Genomic DNA, 16317 nt, shown 5'->3' with positions numbered 1-16317 from the left:
TATTTTCAAAAGATTTGTATACATTTGAAAACTTGTGAAATGGGACATTCTGCAGACTGGGTTCTTTCTGCTTTTGGTACTTTTTGATACCAATACTTTTGTACTTTTACTCAAGTAAATTTTGAATTCCGGACTTTTACTTGTAACAGAGTAGGCCTACTTCTACACCGCAGTATTGATACTTTTACTTAAGTAAAAAAATGTGAGTACTTGTTCCACCACTGGAACTACTGCTGTACACAACACAAAGCTATAAAGTATTTCTCTGATGACAGATAGGCTGGTTGTAGGATGTTGTATACAGCGATGATGTCATGTTTCTCCTCTCATGGACCAATTAGCTGCAGCAGAGCTCCCAGGTCACCGTTTACACTTTACAACCAGCTCAGTCTCCTCCTTGATGCCCGATTTGGAGAGGCTATTTATACTAGAGGTGTCACAACTGCTACCACTGGCAATAAGGCCAAGTCACCGCCCCCTTCTCCAGTGTCACCCAATGGGGCTGCATGTCGTTGTCTCTGTAGGATTAGAGAATACCCATCCTGTCGTTGTATATATGGTCATGGCAGGGCAGTGGTGGAAAAAAAAAGTATTCACATTGTTTTACTCAAGTAAAAGTATCAATACTGCAAATGTAGAAATACTCTAATTATAAGTTAAATTCCGGAATTCAAAATTGACTTGAGTAAAAGTACAAAAGTATTTGGCGTCAAAATGTACTTAAAGTGCCAAAAGTGGAAAGTAGGCCTACTCATTATGCAGAATGTCCCGTTTCACAAGTTTTCAAATGTATAAAATGTATAAAAATCTTTCGAAAATAGCAGATCTACAAGCTCACAATGCCATTGTGAGCTTGTAGATCGGCTATTTTCAAATGCCCAAAATGTATATAGGGTTGAAGTGGTTAATGTATGTTTTATAATAATAATCAAAATCTACAAAGTAACTAGTAGGCTAACTAAAGTTTTCAAATAATTGTAGTGGAGTAAAAGTACAATATTTGCCTCTGAGATGCAGTGGAGTAGAAGTAAAAGTACTGAAAATGGGAAATACTCCAGTAAAGTAAAAAAAAAAAAAAAAAACTCAAAATTGTACTCAAGTACAGCTTGAGTAAATGTACTTAGTTACTTTTACACCACTGGTCGTGACAGGGGCATTCCTGGGAATCCAGGGGACTGACGCCGTGCTCCTGGGACAGCCCAGCTTTTTAAGACCCCTCTCCACCAGTACCAGTGCTTCATTTATAGATCACTCCAGTGTTAACAGCCCCCCAAGCAAGGCGTGCGCTACAGGACCACCCTGTCTCAGTCTCACCACCACAGACAGGCGCTCATCTCAGTGATCATCGGGCTTATATTCATTATAACAGCACCCTAGGGCGACGCGATCCGAGGAGACAATCACAGCCTTTTCGCTGCTTGAACCACAAAACGAGCCGATGACTTGATCACAGACGTTTGGAGAGGATTAACGGGTTCTTTCTTTCATTCATTGATCATCAATCAGTCCATTGAGAGAAGACATAACTTCACCCTCTCTGTCGCAACTATTTCTGTAAGGGTAACCGGGGAAGACTCGCCCCAAAACACGCTCACCCCCCATTTTTTTCCCCCGCGGACTGCTCGCACCCGCAGCGGTTCTTCTTGTATTCTTGTTACTGGAGGTTACGGTTAGGAATACGTTTAGGATTTTGGCATAGTTTTACTGAGGTTACGTTAAAGGAATAAGGTTAGGTTTTAGGCTTAGTTGTACTGAAGTTACGTTTTAGAGGAATACCAGGTGGCGACGGTTCCGTTCCGAGGTCGGCGGATTTTACCCAGCAGTGGGCGACTGTGTTTTGGGGCGAGCGTTACGCGCACTACTCACGCCCTTTCACAGTTTTTTTTTCTTTTTTCTCCAATCTTCCTTCAAAGTTTGAACTTTTTTTTTTTTTTCACTCCCAGCAGACTGAGGCTGCTTGGCACCCACTGGCCCCGATCCTTTTTTTTCTCCTTTCCGTTATAAAAGGAGGGCATAACTGACAAAAAAAACATGATGAGCAACAACACGCAGTACTACGAGCAGCAGCTCCCGCCGCAGTACTACCGAGAGGGAACCACCGACAACAACGGCGACCACAACCCGGAGGACGAGGAGGAGATGCCGGCCACGGAGAAGGACCTCGCCGAGGACGCTCCCTGGAAGAAGATCCAGCAGAACACGTTCACGCGCTGGTGCAACGAGCACCTCAAGGGCCTCAACAAGCGGATCGGGGACCTGCAGAAGGACCTGAGCGACGGGCTGAAGCTCATAGGGCTGCTGGAGACCCTCAGCCAGAAGAAGATGTACAGAAAGTACCACGCCAGGCCCAACTTCAGGCAGATGAAGCTGGAGAACGTCTCGGTGGCGCTGGAGTTCCTGGAGAGGGAACACATCAAGCTGGTGTCCATAGGTGAGTTTCATATATTATTATGATGGCTTGTTGGGTGTGTTTAACGCAGTGGTTCTCAAACTTTTTCATGTCAAGGACCCCCTAATTGACACTTTTTACCCTGCGGACCCCCATTTGAAAAGATATGCCAGGGACCCCAATAAGAGAAGGTTTTTACGGCTCTCTAGCAGTGATTCTAAACCATTTTAATTTCAAGGACCCCCCAGTTTGACATGCATTAGGCTACGGACCCCCATGTAATGGCATTTATATCGCTGGGACCCCAATTCATTTTGTAAAATCAATGTTAATTTAACTCTGAGAGTGTACAAATGGTAAATGGAACCAAATGGACCCGTTAGTTACAGACCCATAAGGGTCCATTTGGTACTCAAGTAGCAGTACTTGAGTAAATGTAGCCTAGTTACTTACTTTACATCACTGCATTTCCCACAATCTAGCAACAAAAAATGTATTTGAGTACTTTTTCCACCACTGATGAAGTGTACGTAGGCCTACAGTATTTCAAAATGAATGCTGGGCCGAATATATGAAAAATGTTGGTAGTTAAAGCCACACAAATGAACATGGGATTAATGGAGGTTTTACGCAGGGATGTGATCATCTGACATCAGTGACATGTCATCAGTGTTGTTCTAGTAGCAGGAGGAGAAGCACTGTGAGGTCGGATAGCCCACTGTTTCCCAATCAGTGGGTCGGGACCCATCTTTGGGTCGCAGACCAATTTTTATGGGTCGCAAGAAAACACTTTTTCCGTTTCCTACATTAAAAAATAAATTTAAACAATCAAAAGATACCCCCCCCCCCCTCAATTAAAAACAATTCCAAAATGTTTCAAAAGTATTTCATGAATATATGTATATATTTTTTTTTAAACAAATTATGTTATTTATGTAAATCAATAAATACATGTTTAAGAAGTAGTGAAAAATAGTGTGCACCACGTTGTGAGCTTGTAGATCTGCTATTTTCACTATAGTTTTGGGTCCTGGGCAAACATCTAGTTTCTCTTTTGGGTATTGAGCTAAAAGGCTTGGGAACCACTGGGACAGCCCATCTGCTGCATGATTTCATATACAATTCATCATCACTGTCACAGCTTTGGATGTGTCGGTCCATAATATATCCATATTGATTTAGGTTTCTTAGAGGGCTGATGTGGTAACTGGGTGGTGACTGGGTTCATCACTGTTATTACCAGGATACATACATAACGCCCTTTAAAGGGATAGTTCACCCCCCCCAAAATATTTTTCTCTATATATTAGTCACCCCATGGAGACTTGAATTCATTGATATTTTTTAGTTTTTGTCGCATTCCTAAGCCAATAATTTGATGACCAGCGGCGGCTCCGGTAGGAGATTCAAAGTGTCAACTTTGAGTCTCCTACCGGAGACGTTTGTTTCCGCCCGGTCATCAAATTATTGGCTCAGGAATGTGTCAAAAACAAAAAAAAACGCCATGAATTCAAGGCTTCATGGGGTGTGTAAGTAATTGATAGAAAATACGATTTTGTTTGGGGTGAAATATCCCTTTGAGAATGAATCCATCGAGCCAATACTTTACACGTTACGATCATCTCAGGTTCATATTGTGTGCTGAGATTAATGGGTGGGGGGATTTAACTATATGAAATTAAGTTTGATAACAATTAAATGCACATTTTTCCAGTTCACTGAAGTCTAATTTTAACATTTTATAATGTAATTTGGCAGGGATGGCTGAATACAGTGCATTTACATGAATCATAAGAATTATGCAATTAACTATGAAACTGTATCTGGTGCTCTCAGTTGACCTCGGTTGCCTTGTATCCACGTTCCAGGATGTTCTTGGAATCCATCAAATTCATTTATAGAGAATGATGGCTAGATTAAGACCACACATCAGACTCTGTGACACAATGACCTGGGAACGAGTTCTGTGTTATTATCATCGGTGATTCTTGAGAAATGAAGTAGAAGTGCCTCATGCAATAAAAGCAGTTTGACAGGTCCTTGAAAGTCTCCAGATCAAGGACTTGTCTGGAAGTTTAGTCTCGTTGCTTGATCAGTGCATGAACACAGAACATAGCTTTCTATTTCTGGTTGAGCTTATGCACACGGACAAAACATTTGATTTAATCACACGGCAAACTAAAGTGGTCCTTGTTATACCAGTGGTTGGTTCCCATGCTTTTTTTGGATCAGGGCCCAATCTCGAAAGTGTTAATTTGCGGCCTTTCGGCTTGCTGTGTTAAGTGGTCAGGTGGGTGGGCCGTGTGCATTTTTTCAGAGCTTGTTCTATTTTAATGATCAGTTGATCGGTTGTGTTCCGGTTTGTATCAATGGAACGTAGTATACTTTAAGATCTTATATTTATCGTTATCACCATGAAAACTCATTTTTCAAGGTTTTAAAGAAAGAACCATGACTTTAAACTTTAGTGTTGGCAATTATTTGGGAGCCCACTTGCAGTGGTGTGAAGTAAAAAAGTACATTTACTCAAGTACTGTATAAGTACACTTTTGAGGATTCTTTATTTTACTGGAGTATTTCCCATTTTCTCAGAGGCAAATATTATAATTTTACTCCACTACAATTATTTGAAAACTTGAGTTGTTAGTTACTTAGCAGATACAAATGATTACATTTTAAAACATACATTAACCACTTTAGCCTTATTTTATACCTAGGCTATTTGAAAAGAGCCGATCTACAAGCCGCGACGCGTTGTGAGCTTGTAGATCTGCTATTTTCAGACATGTTAGTACTTTAAGTACATTTTGATACCAACACTTTTGTACTTTTACTCAAGTAAATTTTGAATTCCGGACTTTTACTTGTAACAGAGTACTTCTACATTGCGGTATTGCTACTTTTACTTAAGTAAAACATTTGAGTACTTTTTCCACCACTGTCATCAGGCGACCCTGCCTCTCTCACCCTTTAGCTAGTGGCCCTGCTGAATATGCTGATATTATATTTTGGTCACATTTTGATGTGTTATCAAGCGTGTCTAAAGCTCTGTCTGATGGTGAGGCAATATTGGTTGGTACACACAGAAGTTGGTGGTTATTCGGCTGTTCTTCTGTGGTTCTTTGTGGAGGACAGGTTACACATTAAAGACGGCGGGGGTGGCCCCCCCCCCCTAAAACATAATCATCAGGTATTATGGTTATAGTATAGTTAACGACTTAACGCCTCCAGTTCATTAAGTATACCTGGTTCTCACCTTAGCACCTCCTCCACCACCTTAGCACCACCCACCTGTCCTAGTCCCTCCTCCTCCTCATGTCCACACCTGTTGTGTTATGATAATGAGGGGGAGGGTATGTTTCTACTGTGTCATTAAAGTGCTGTTTTTCTATTGGCACGTTTGACCCTCAAGGTTTCAGGCTCCAGGAAGAAACTCAAAATAGTCAGAGAAGACATAAAAGACCATAAAAACACCACCAGGGGGCTTAATGAAGTTCTATCAACCTCATAGACACATGAAAAACAGAAAAAGTGCAAAACCCATGGCACCACCTCTTTAAAGCAAAGGTTCTCACACTTTTCGCCACCCAAGACCCCCCCCCCCCCATGTCTAAGGAAACATTCCAGGACCCCCAAAGGAGACATGCCTGCATGTCATCATCACTGTAGCTCCATCTGTATACACTCCAAACCTGTGCTATATGGCACCTTTATGATAGGTGCTATATTAGCACCCAAATAGGCTCTCCTATGATTAGCCACTTTTAGTGCTCTTTAGCACCATTTTTGTTGAGTGTGAAAGCAGCTGCTAGGTGTGTTTGGATTATAGTCATCCCTCTGTCATCACCTCTAAGGTGCCAAGACATGAGGATATTGTCCTGCGTGTGTGTGTGTGTGTGTGTGTGTGTGTGTGTGTGTGTGTGTGTGTGTGTGTGTGTGTGTGTGTGTGTGTGTGTGTGTGTGTGTGTGTGTGTGTGTGTGTGTGTGTGTGTGTGTGTGTGTCCTTTCATCACTTCCTCATAATTTTTTTGTTTAACCCTTTAAGACCGGGAACGCATCTGTGTCATTTTAAGATTTCTTTGGCCATTCAAAACAGCAGATCTACAATCTCATAGTGCGGCACCAATAGCCGTGCTATGAGCTTGTAGATCTGCTATTTTCGAAAGACATAGAAGACATTTGTAGAATCCCCAGAAGCAGTTTTGAGTTACAAATGTTTGCTTTAAAAAAAAAGAATATATATTCTCTCTCTCTCTCTCTCTCTCTCTCTCTCTCTCTCTCTCTCTCTCTCTCTCTCTCTCTCTCTCTCTCTCTCTCTATATATATATATATATATATATATATATATATATATATATATATATTCAAAAATAGCAGATCTAATATATAGCTAATATATAGCTTGTATATCTGCTATTTTTGAATAGCCAAAGAAATCTAAAAATGGCACAGATTCTTTCCCGGTCTAAACGGGTTAAGTCTGTCATCGGTTTGGCCTGTCCTTCCAGTATGTGATCTTTGTTGTCCCTGTCGTGTCCCATTTGAACACAGTAGCTGTGAAAGTGCACAGTTGTTATAGGATGGGTAAATGCAGGGGACACATTTCACGTATGTGCATATCAGTGGTGTAAAGTAAGTATATGTACTTAAGTACAATTTTGGTGAAACATATTGTGATTTGATTTTGACAGCCCTACCATAATCAGCCTACATCATACATGGAAGAGGGGGGGGGTTACGTCTAAGGGTTGTTAGATGCGTAACATGTGATGGGGGGCTGAATGGATGTTATGCTTGAGATCAATGACAGCTGTGTGTGTGTGTGTGTGTGTGTGTGTGTGTGTGTGTGTGTGTGTGTGTGTGTGTGTGTGTGTGTGTGTGTGTGTGTGTGTGTGTGTGTGTGTGTGTGTGTGTGTGTGTGTGTGTGTGTGTGTGTGTGCGTGCGTGTGTTGTTTAGTAGTCAGTAACCCTGGCTGTGGTGTGTACTGTATGCGGTGAGGGGATAGTGGGTCAGCAGACTGGCTGGACAAGAAGTGACATTGGTGATAAGCTGGAACCCTCCAGAACCTTGTTACTCAACTGGTTGGGGAGGAGGGTGTCGGGTAACACACACACACACACACACACACACACACACGCACACGCACACGCACACAGGCACGCACACGCACACGCACACTGAACCAGGAAGTAAGTGCTGGAAGACATGGGGTGTAAGCTAAGCACATGGTTACGCTTTGGTCCGTCTGCCAGGGGAAGGTCAGGATGGCGTTTCCATATCCTGTCCTCTTATTATTATCCTCAGTCCGCACACCCGCAGAGGTGGTCCGGTCCTCCACCACCTTCCTCAAGTCATGGAAGAAAGCACGCACTCACTCACGGCACACGAACTTTGAACAAATCGTAGTAGTTTGCCATGTTTTGACCGTCTGCAACATGAGAACTTGCCTGGGCTGCAACGTGCAGGAACACAACTCGAAAGAATGGATTGACCGGGTAGCCTGAAATCTACACTTTGTCATAGGACGGTGTCACACGCCGAAAATAGCAGATCTACAAGCTGACAAACTCCGACAGAGCATAACTCAAGCATTAGCTTAGCCGTGATGGTGCTGCCCAGTGATGGGGGGGGGGGGGGGGGGGGGCTCTGATTGATGGCCAGACAGCTGAGGCCCTGTGCACCCTTCACTAACAGGTGCTTAAAATAGACGCTGAGCCTCCAGGGGGGGAGAGAGTGTGGGTGGGAGGAAGAGAGAATGGGTAGGAGGGGGGAGGGGGGAGTTAGAGTACTAACAGGGGAGAGAGGAACAAGAGAGTTGTTAGGAGGAGAGAGGAATCACTGGGGGCTAAGAGGAGGTCGTGTCAGTGAACTGGCATGGTACAGGAGTGGAGAGACTTAGGGTGACTCTCAAAAAATACTCAAAAGTGTTACTTAAGTAAAAGTATCAATACTGCAATGTAGAAGTACTCTGTTACAAGTAAAAGCCCGGAATTCAAAATTGACTTGACTAAAATTACAAAAGTATTGGTATCAAAATGTACTTAAAGTACCAAAAGTAAAAGTACTAAAATGTTTGAAAATAGCAGATCTACAAGCTCACAACGCGTCGCAATGCGACGCGTTGTGAGCTTGTAGATCGGCTATTTTCAAATAGCCAAGGTATAAAATAGGGCTAAAGTGGTTAATGTATATTTTATAATGTAATAATTTATATCTGCAAAGTAACTAGTACCTAAAGTTTTCAAATAATTGTAGTGGAGTAAAAGTACGATATTTGCCTCTGAGATGTAGTGGAGTAGAAGTAAAAGTACAGACAATGGGAAATACTCCAGTAAAGTAAAAATTCCTCTAAAGTGTACTTGAGTACAGTACTTAAGTAAATGTACTTAGTTACTTAACACCACTGCTCTCCACCAAACAGACTACTTCAGTTCAGACTACAACAGACTGGCAGTCTGTTGGCAAACGTTGGCATTTAGCTCAGCACAAACTGTCGGCCGATGCGCACATTGTTGTGCTAATGCGTTAGAGCTGGCTGGCTGGCCTGCATGATTTTGCCAGTGTTGCCAGGTCTGCTTATTATAAGCGACTTTGGGCTTGTTTTCCCGTAAAGTCGCTTGTAAATATTCATAGTTGCTGGTTGCTTTTGTTTGGGCTTGTTTCTGAAGTGTAGTTGCTTATTTGGGCTAAAATATTTTTTGGGGTGAACTATCCCTTTAAGGTAAGGGTTAGGCATTAAGGAATTAATGCAGTCAACAGATATCAGTTGTGAGTCTTCACGTATAGCAGTAAGAGTATGTGTGTGTGTTTTGTGTGCAATACTGTTCTCTTAAATTAAATTATTGGATGACAACTTGGAAAACGGTTCCATAAGAATGACAGTAAAGTGTGAGCGCCCTGTCTGCTCTTATCTCCTGCTGCCCTCTCCCTCTCTCTCCCTCTCTCTCTCTCACTCTCTCCCTCTCTCCTGTTCACTCTGTCTACATCAGAGACGAGGGAGACAGACAGGAAGTGAGTGAGTGCTCTGATAGAGTGGCTGAGCATTTTTGCAGCAGCTTAAGTGATCTACTGTCTGCAGACTCAACTCGGTTTGACCCATTCAATCCGCGAAACGCATCTCTGTCATTTTAGATTTCTTTCTCTGGCTATTGAAAATGAGCTGATCTGCAAGCTCATAGCTTGCAGCTTGCAGATCTGCTATTTTTGAAAAACCGTGAACCGTGTTGTGGAGGGGGGGGGGGTCCCTGGAACAACATATGGGGGGGGGTCCCTGGAACAACATATTTTACAAATGTCCGCTTAAAAAAAAAGAATTCAAATATTTGCACACATTTTTATTTCCCGGTTTTAATGGCTTAAAGAGCCAAGTTTGAAACAACACAGAGGGACAGAGTGGGGCTGTATAAGGTAGATGGCCAAAAAATCGATAGCAGATGATGATGCCTTTTGTTGCTATCGAGCTCAAGCCTTTATGGTGATTCATAAACCATTAATTACTAGGAGGAAATTGGGATTTCACACATTATGTAGTTGGCAATGGATATAATCGCTCTGTTGCTCAATAACTATGTGCCATCTCCTGCAAGCTGTCGATGCTTTTCCCCCTTTAATGGCTTGGGTTTATTTCAGAATATACAGTGTACAAGAAACTAGGATCCCAGGTGAACCAAGAACCTAGCATTAGTCCAAACATTAGCTTTATCAAGTTAATACACTGTGGAGTATACTGTACAGTATGTGGGTTTCTGTGCATGTGTTAGCATCCATTTTCCTGGTTCACTAGCCAGTGTAAATGCTGCGGTTCTGTAATGGGCCTCAGCAATAACTGTGTAATGCGATAGTGAACATGGAGACAAAGAAATAAAATGGAAGAGAGCGTGAGAGAGGGAAAGCAAAAGAGATGGAGAGAGAGAGAAAACAAGAGTTTGTAGGCCCTGCACTGTGTGTGTGTGTGTGTGTGTGTGTGTGTGTGTGTGTGTGTGTGTGTGTGTGTGTGCGTGTGCCTGTGACTGTGACTGTGACTGTGTGTGTGTGTGTGTGTGCGCGTGTGTGCATGTGCGTGAGTGTGTGCGTGCGCCTCATATATGTGTCTCAGCAAAGCACAATAACGGCTCTGAAATGCTCTGTTAATTCTGTCACAATGTAACAATATGTTGAATCCTTCCGCTGAGTCTATCTTGAAAGAAACAAAAACAAGCCTGGTCCTCCTCTCCCTCGCTCTCTTTGCCTCTCTACCTCTCTCTCTCTCTCTCTCTCTCTCTCTCTCTCCAGCAGGGTCTCTCTGTCTGTCTTTCTCTCTCCTATGGTCTCTCTTTCTCTCTCTCTCTCTCTCTCTCTCTCTCTCTCTCTCTCTCTCTCTCTTCAGTAGGGTCTCTAATTATTTCCATGTGTCAGAGGCAGTCAGCTCAGAAGAATGTTCAAGCAACGCCAGGACCGCTACTCTACACACACACACACACACACACACACACACACACACACACACACACACACACAGTCACACACACACACACACACACACACACACACACACACACACACACACACACACACACACACACACACACACACACACACACACACACACACACACACACACACACACACACCACATAGCCACTAAAGACAAAGTGGTCTGACCACTCAAGTGGGGAGAGTTCTGATTGCAACATTTGCCATGCCACTACCTCAGAACACCTCCATCGGCCAGGCAATATTCCTGCACAAAAACTAACTGCCCCTTTATCCTGGAGGGTCTTCAGTTTCCAGTGCATGGACTTTTCCATTTCCAGCGTACACTGTATATTCTGAAATAAACCCAAGCCATTAAAGGGGGAAAAGCATCGACAGCTTGCAGGAAATGGCACATAGTTATTGAGCAACAGAGAGATTATATCCGTTGCCAACTACATAATGTGTGAAATCCCAATTTCCTCCTCGTAATTAATGGTTTATGAATCACCATAAAGGCCTGAGCTCGATAGCAACAAAAGGCATCATCATCTGCTATCGATTTTTTGGCCATCTACACCTTATACAGCCCCTCTGTCCCTCTGTGTTGTTTCAAACTTGGCTCTTTAAGCCATTACAACCGGGAACGCATCTGTGTAAACCACTTTAACAATTATTTTATGCTTTGGCTATTCAGAAATAGCAGATATACAAGCTCATAGCGTGGCACCATGAAGTGCCGCTTCATGGTGCCACTTGCTTGTAGCTTGTAGCTTGTAGAATAGTTTTAGAAAGCGTTTTTTTTTTTTACTTTTTTGCTATAATCAGTGGTTCTCACACTTTTTCATGTCAAGGACCACCCAAAATGATGTGTCGCGGACCCCCATCTCAAAACATCTTGTTCCAGGGACCCCCCCCCAGAAGGAAGCAGATATTTGAGTTAAAATTGTATATATATATTCAAAGATTTGCACACATTTTCACAACTTTCTTTAAAAAAAATAGCAGATGCCGCGCTATGATCTTGTATATCTGCTATTTCTGAATAGCCCAAATAAATCTTAAAATGACACAGATGCGTTCCCGGTCTTGATGGGTTATACTCATAAAAGTGCAAAAAACTGCAAAGCAAGGGGAAAATACAGTAGGCCCGTCCACATGTCCACCATCTCTCTAATGGCTGTCCTTGTAAAGTCTCTCTATCGCCACAGACAGCCAGGGTCAGCTTATGGCCATGGAGACTTACAGTTAAAATGAGAGTTGAAGGCTGGTGAATAGGCTATGCAGTAAACTGTGTAGAGCCTATGATACTGTAGTGTAGATCTGTAGATCTAACTGAGATTGGCTGATATTTCAGGTTTTTTTATTTCCTGTTTATTCCGCTGAGTCACGTTGTCTGTTGAGCCATGGATTCATGTCTACTGTTGACACAGATGATAGAATCTTCAACGATAGTTGCACAGCCAGGGACGCCACAGGCTCTCAGAAGGTGGGGGGGATGGACTTTCGGTGGACTATACCCCTTACTTTACACTTTCGCTATTCAAAAATAGCAGATATACAAGCTCATAGCGCGGCACCGAGTGAGCTTGTAGATCTGCTATTTTTGAAAAAGCGTGAAAAAACATTTATAACTGTCAAATGTAAACAAATTCTGTATTTAAGATTTTGTTAGTTTTTTTTCCGTGTTTTGGTTACTTTATTTCGGTTTTAGGGTTAGGGTTAGGTTATTTAATTCTTATTTTTGCCTGATGTTACCGATTTATTATTAAAAAAATATATATATATACATATATATTTTAAAGTGGGGGGTATGAAATCACGGATCTGTGAGAGTGAGGGTGTTGCGTCGTACGCACAGTGAATGGCCGTGACGCCCCTGTGCACAGCAGGTGTACAAGCTCACATCGCGCTATATATCGCCGGTGTTTACGAGTATAAATCAAGCTTGAGACGCCGCCGCTAACAGAGAGCGCATTTAAACACAAACTGCACACCGGCAGAATGAGAGTCGCTTCAAAATGTGCTAAATTGTGTGGCTTCGGGGCAAGCGCGGGAGGGTTGCCAGATTTCCAATACTCCATCCCCTTCCCCAGCAGCTACACTGACAGATGGGATGACTTCATGGTTCCTGGAGGAAACAGGGGTAGCAGGGAAAGTTCACCAGGGCTCCCAGGAGCACGCATACTGCATGTCAGGGCCATCAAGGGATGACGCACTGGTTTCTATACCGAGGAACGAGACAGAGAGAATACTGAAGGATGAATGTCTTGTGCCTAGAGATTGCACAGTGGTTGATGCTCCCATTTCTTCTTGAACCTGCAGTACCTCCTGTTACCTCAATACTGTCTCACTTTACATTTCCCCCCCTGTCTGACTTCATAAACAAACTATATTAAGGCCAGTGGACTGAGCGTGGGTGGGTGCATGTTAACCTATTAAGACCGGGAACACATCTGTGTGTCATCTTTCGATTTCTTTGCCTATTAAAAAATAGCAGATCTACAAGCTCATAGCGCTGCAAAAAATTGTGAAAATGTGTGCAAATCTTTTAATATATGTATATTTATATATGTATATATGTATATATATATAAGCAAACATTTTTAACTCAAATATTTGCTTCTGGGGATCCTACAAATGCCTTCTAAATCTAGAAAAAGTTTATTTTTATTTTTTTACTTACGTTGCTAATATATCAGTGGTTCTCAAACATTTTTCAAGGACCCCCTAAATGATATATATTTCTACGCAGACCCCCACCCCCCCCTTCTCAAAGTATTTTGTTCCAGGGATCCCCAGAAGCAAAGATTTGAGTAAAACATATATATTAAGAGATCTTTACACATTTTCACGATTTTCTTTTCAAAAATAGCAGATCTGCTTTTTTTGAATAGACAAAGAAATCTAAAAATGGCACACAGATGCGTTCCCGGGCCTTAATGGGCTAAAGATAGACAGAGGGGCTGTGAGGAAACAGGGAATGAGACAGAGGCGATGATTAGAATGTCGGACACCATGGTGGTTATAGCGGTGATTGGGTGACGGGAATGTCTTCTGTTGACCGTGAAGCCACAGCACGAAATGCTAAGTAACAAGAATATCCTTCTTCTGAAGTCGTTCTTTGTCTCTGACCTCTGTCAGAACATCTTAGCAGTCCACTTTTGGTTCCCTCACCCCACTGGTTGAAAAGCTTAACAACTGGCAGCTATAGTTCTGCTGTGGGGGGCCTGAGAGGTGAGGAGGTCAAGGGCCAGGTTCACGGTAGCTCGGCGGTATAAGTGTAACTGAAGATGAGATTACGTTTGGCCTGGAGACGAATGTCTGGAGGACTACGTGTGTGGGGTGTGTGACCGTAGACATGGAGTCACTTCCACGCCGAGTGTGTAAGCAGAGCTGAGGTGTGACATCATCAGTGGCCGATAGGAGACACCGAGAGTGACCCTCTTAGCGGAAGGGAACTTGTTTTCTCCATCTCCTTCAACTTCTGATTTTGTCCTGACTTTTTTTGTATTTGTTTGCCTCGTAGCTCGCTGCTTTTGTTCATGATTCAGCGGAAGCAAAGATAAGGCCACCTATGACTTAAGTTGGCAACCCACCTGTAAATGTCCTGGAGGCTCGATCAACAGCACTGGCTGTAGCCCAGAAGTTTCAAAGGCATGTCACAGTGAATTATGAGGTTAATATCAGACACAGCTGCTGTCGTCAATCTCCGGATAATGCCATTAACAGCCTTGTCAGAGAGAAAAGATAACTTCAACAGAGACATTTCCTATTATTTGGGGAGTGTTTATTTGCTGGTCCCCCATAGGGAGGGAAAACGTATGTTCTGTATTCACCGAAGCGGGTGTGACTAGTCAGATGGCTCAATTGAGCGCTCTCTAGTCACTTTAAGCCTGGCATCGATATTTTGGGCACGTGAACGTTTTCTGAAAGTGTCTTGCTCAAGGACATTTCGACACTTAGACTGGGGCTCTACAGCAGTGGTTCTCAAAACTTTTCACGTCAAGGACCCCCAAATTGATATATTATTTGGCCGCGGACCCCCATCTGAAAATATGTTGTGCCAGGGACCCCCAGAGGCAAAGATTTGTGTTAAAAACAAATCGCTAATATTAAAGATTTTTGAAAAATAGCAGATCTACAAGCTCATAGTGTGGCACTCGGTGCCGCGCTATGAGCTTGTAGATCTGCTATTTTTGAATAGCCAACGTATAAAAGGATGAAATGATTGTGATGCTATATTCAATCATTTTGCTATAGGACCCCACTTTCAGAACCAATGCTCTAGAACCAATGCCCAGACGGCATCTCTACACACTCAACTACACACTCCTAGGTTGATTAAAAAGGGGACTGGTCTGTCCAGTCCTTTTTTTTATTTAGACTCTCAGACCAACAGTAAGAAAGCTGACCATAGTGGAAACACAGATGGAAAAATCTCCAGCGAGATCCGGTCCGAAGCCAGGAAGGGCCCCATGTGGAACCATGGAATTTCTGGTTCTTCTTGTGCTCATGACATTAGTCATAAACACTCATTTGTCCTGGGGCTGTCTGCCTGTCCCACCATCCCTTTACATCAGTGGTTTTCAACCCTTTTCATATCAACATCCATTATTTATTCGGCATTTGAGCCACGGACCACCATTTGATGAGATTTAGCCAAAAACTTCGAATATTTTGTTGTTGTTGGATAAGGGTCCGTTTGGTTTCATTTTACGCTCTCAAGAGTTAAAGATCTATAAGGGTCCATTTGGTTACCAACTCTCCATCATTTAGCTGGGGACCACCTGGAACCCCCTCAAGGACCACTGGTGGCCCCTGGTCCACTGGTTGAGAACCACTGCTTTAGATGATGACAGGACACTGTTACTATTCTATATTGCAGTATACTATATTGCTGATACTGTGTTGTTTTTTTAGTTACCTTGTTGCTACCCGCAGCTGTATTTGTTAAAGTAACACTGAGGATTTCACAGTGTGTAATGGGGGTGTCAAGCTTGAGTGTTGAGTAGGACTCAAATGCAGAGGCCAAAGAGATCAACTCAAGGGTTTTATTTACAAAGGTTCACCAAACCTTGGCACACAGACAATTCCCTGAGGTTCTCCAGAAACAGGGAAGGTATAAACAGATACAAAAGGATAAACATCCAATCGATATACATGTACTCAACATGCCATAAAGTAAAAAGAGGACACAGAGGAGTTTACATATATACAGGGACTACAGATCACAGGTGATTCAATTGACAATCAACACAGAGATATGCTAACACACTAACAGGGAAAACTATACACAGGGTGAACACAATGGGTAATTAACACAGAAAGGTGAGACCAGAGTCGTATAAGAGAGTTGTGACACTAGCGTTGACTCCCAGTCCCATCGTAAGAATGGAATGCGAAAGTGCTCTGTCTAGCTCAATGTGTCTAGCTCAAAGTTCCAATGTTTGGAACTATAGCCCATAGCAGCCCG

At 42.8% G+C, this 16317-nt stretch overlaps 1 protein-coding gene across 10 annotated transcripts in view; it reads left to right on the top strand.

Moving 5' to 3' along the window:
* Positions 1-1269: 1269 nt before the first annotated feature.
* flncb (filamin C, gamma b (actin binding protein 280)) overlaps positions 1270-16317 on the top strand; it is a gene marked incomplete at its 3' end in the record, with an annotated part of 95543 nt that continues 80495 nt past the window's right edge. For all 10 annotated transcript variants that reach the window (XM_084050202.1, XM_084050200.1, XM_084050201.1 and 7 more), the window contains exon 1: positions 1270-2431. In XM_084050202.1, coding sequence (XP_083906328.1) covers positions 2032-2431 — 400 coding nt within the window. In that variant the 5' untranslated portion in view covers positions 1270-2031. The remainder of the gene's footprint in view (positions 2432-16317) is intronic.

Source organism: Gymnoscopelus microlampas, assembly GCF_963454915.1.
Source record: "Gymnoscopelus microlampas genome assembly, chromosome: 23".
Lineage (NCBI taxonomy): Eukaryota > Metazoa > Chordata > Actinopteri > Myctophiformes > Myctophidae > Gymnoscopelus > Gymnoscopelus microlampas.
The sequence above is the reverse complement of the archived record's forward strand: the minus strand, read 5'-3'. Positions and strand labels throughout refer to the sequence as shown.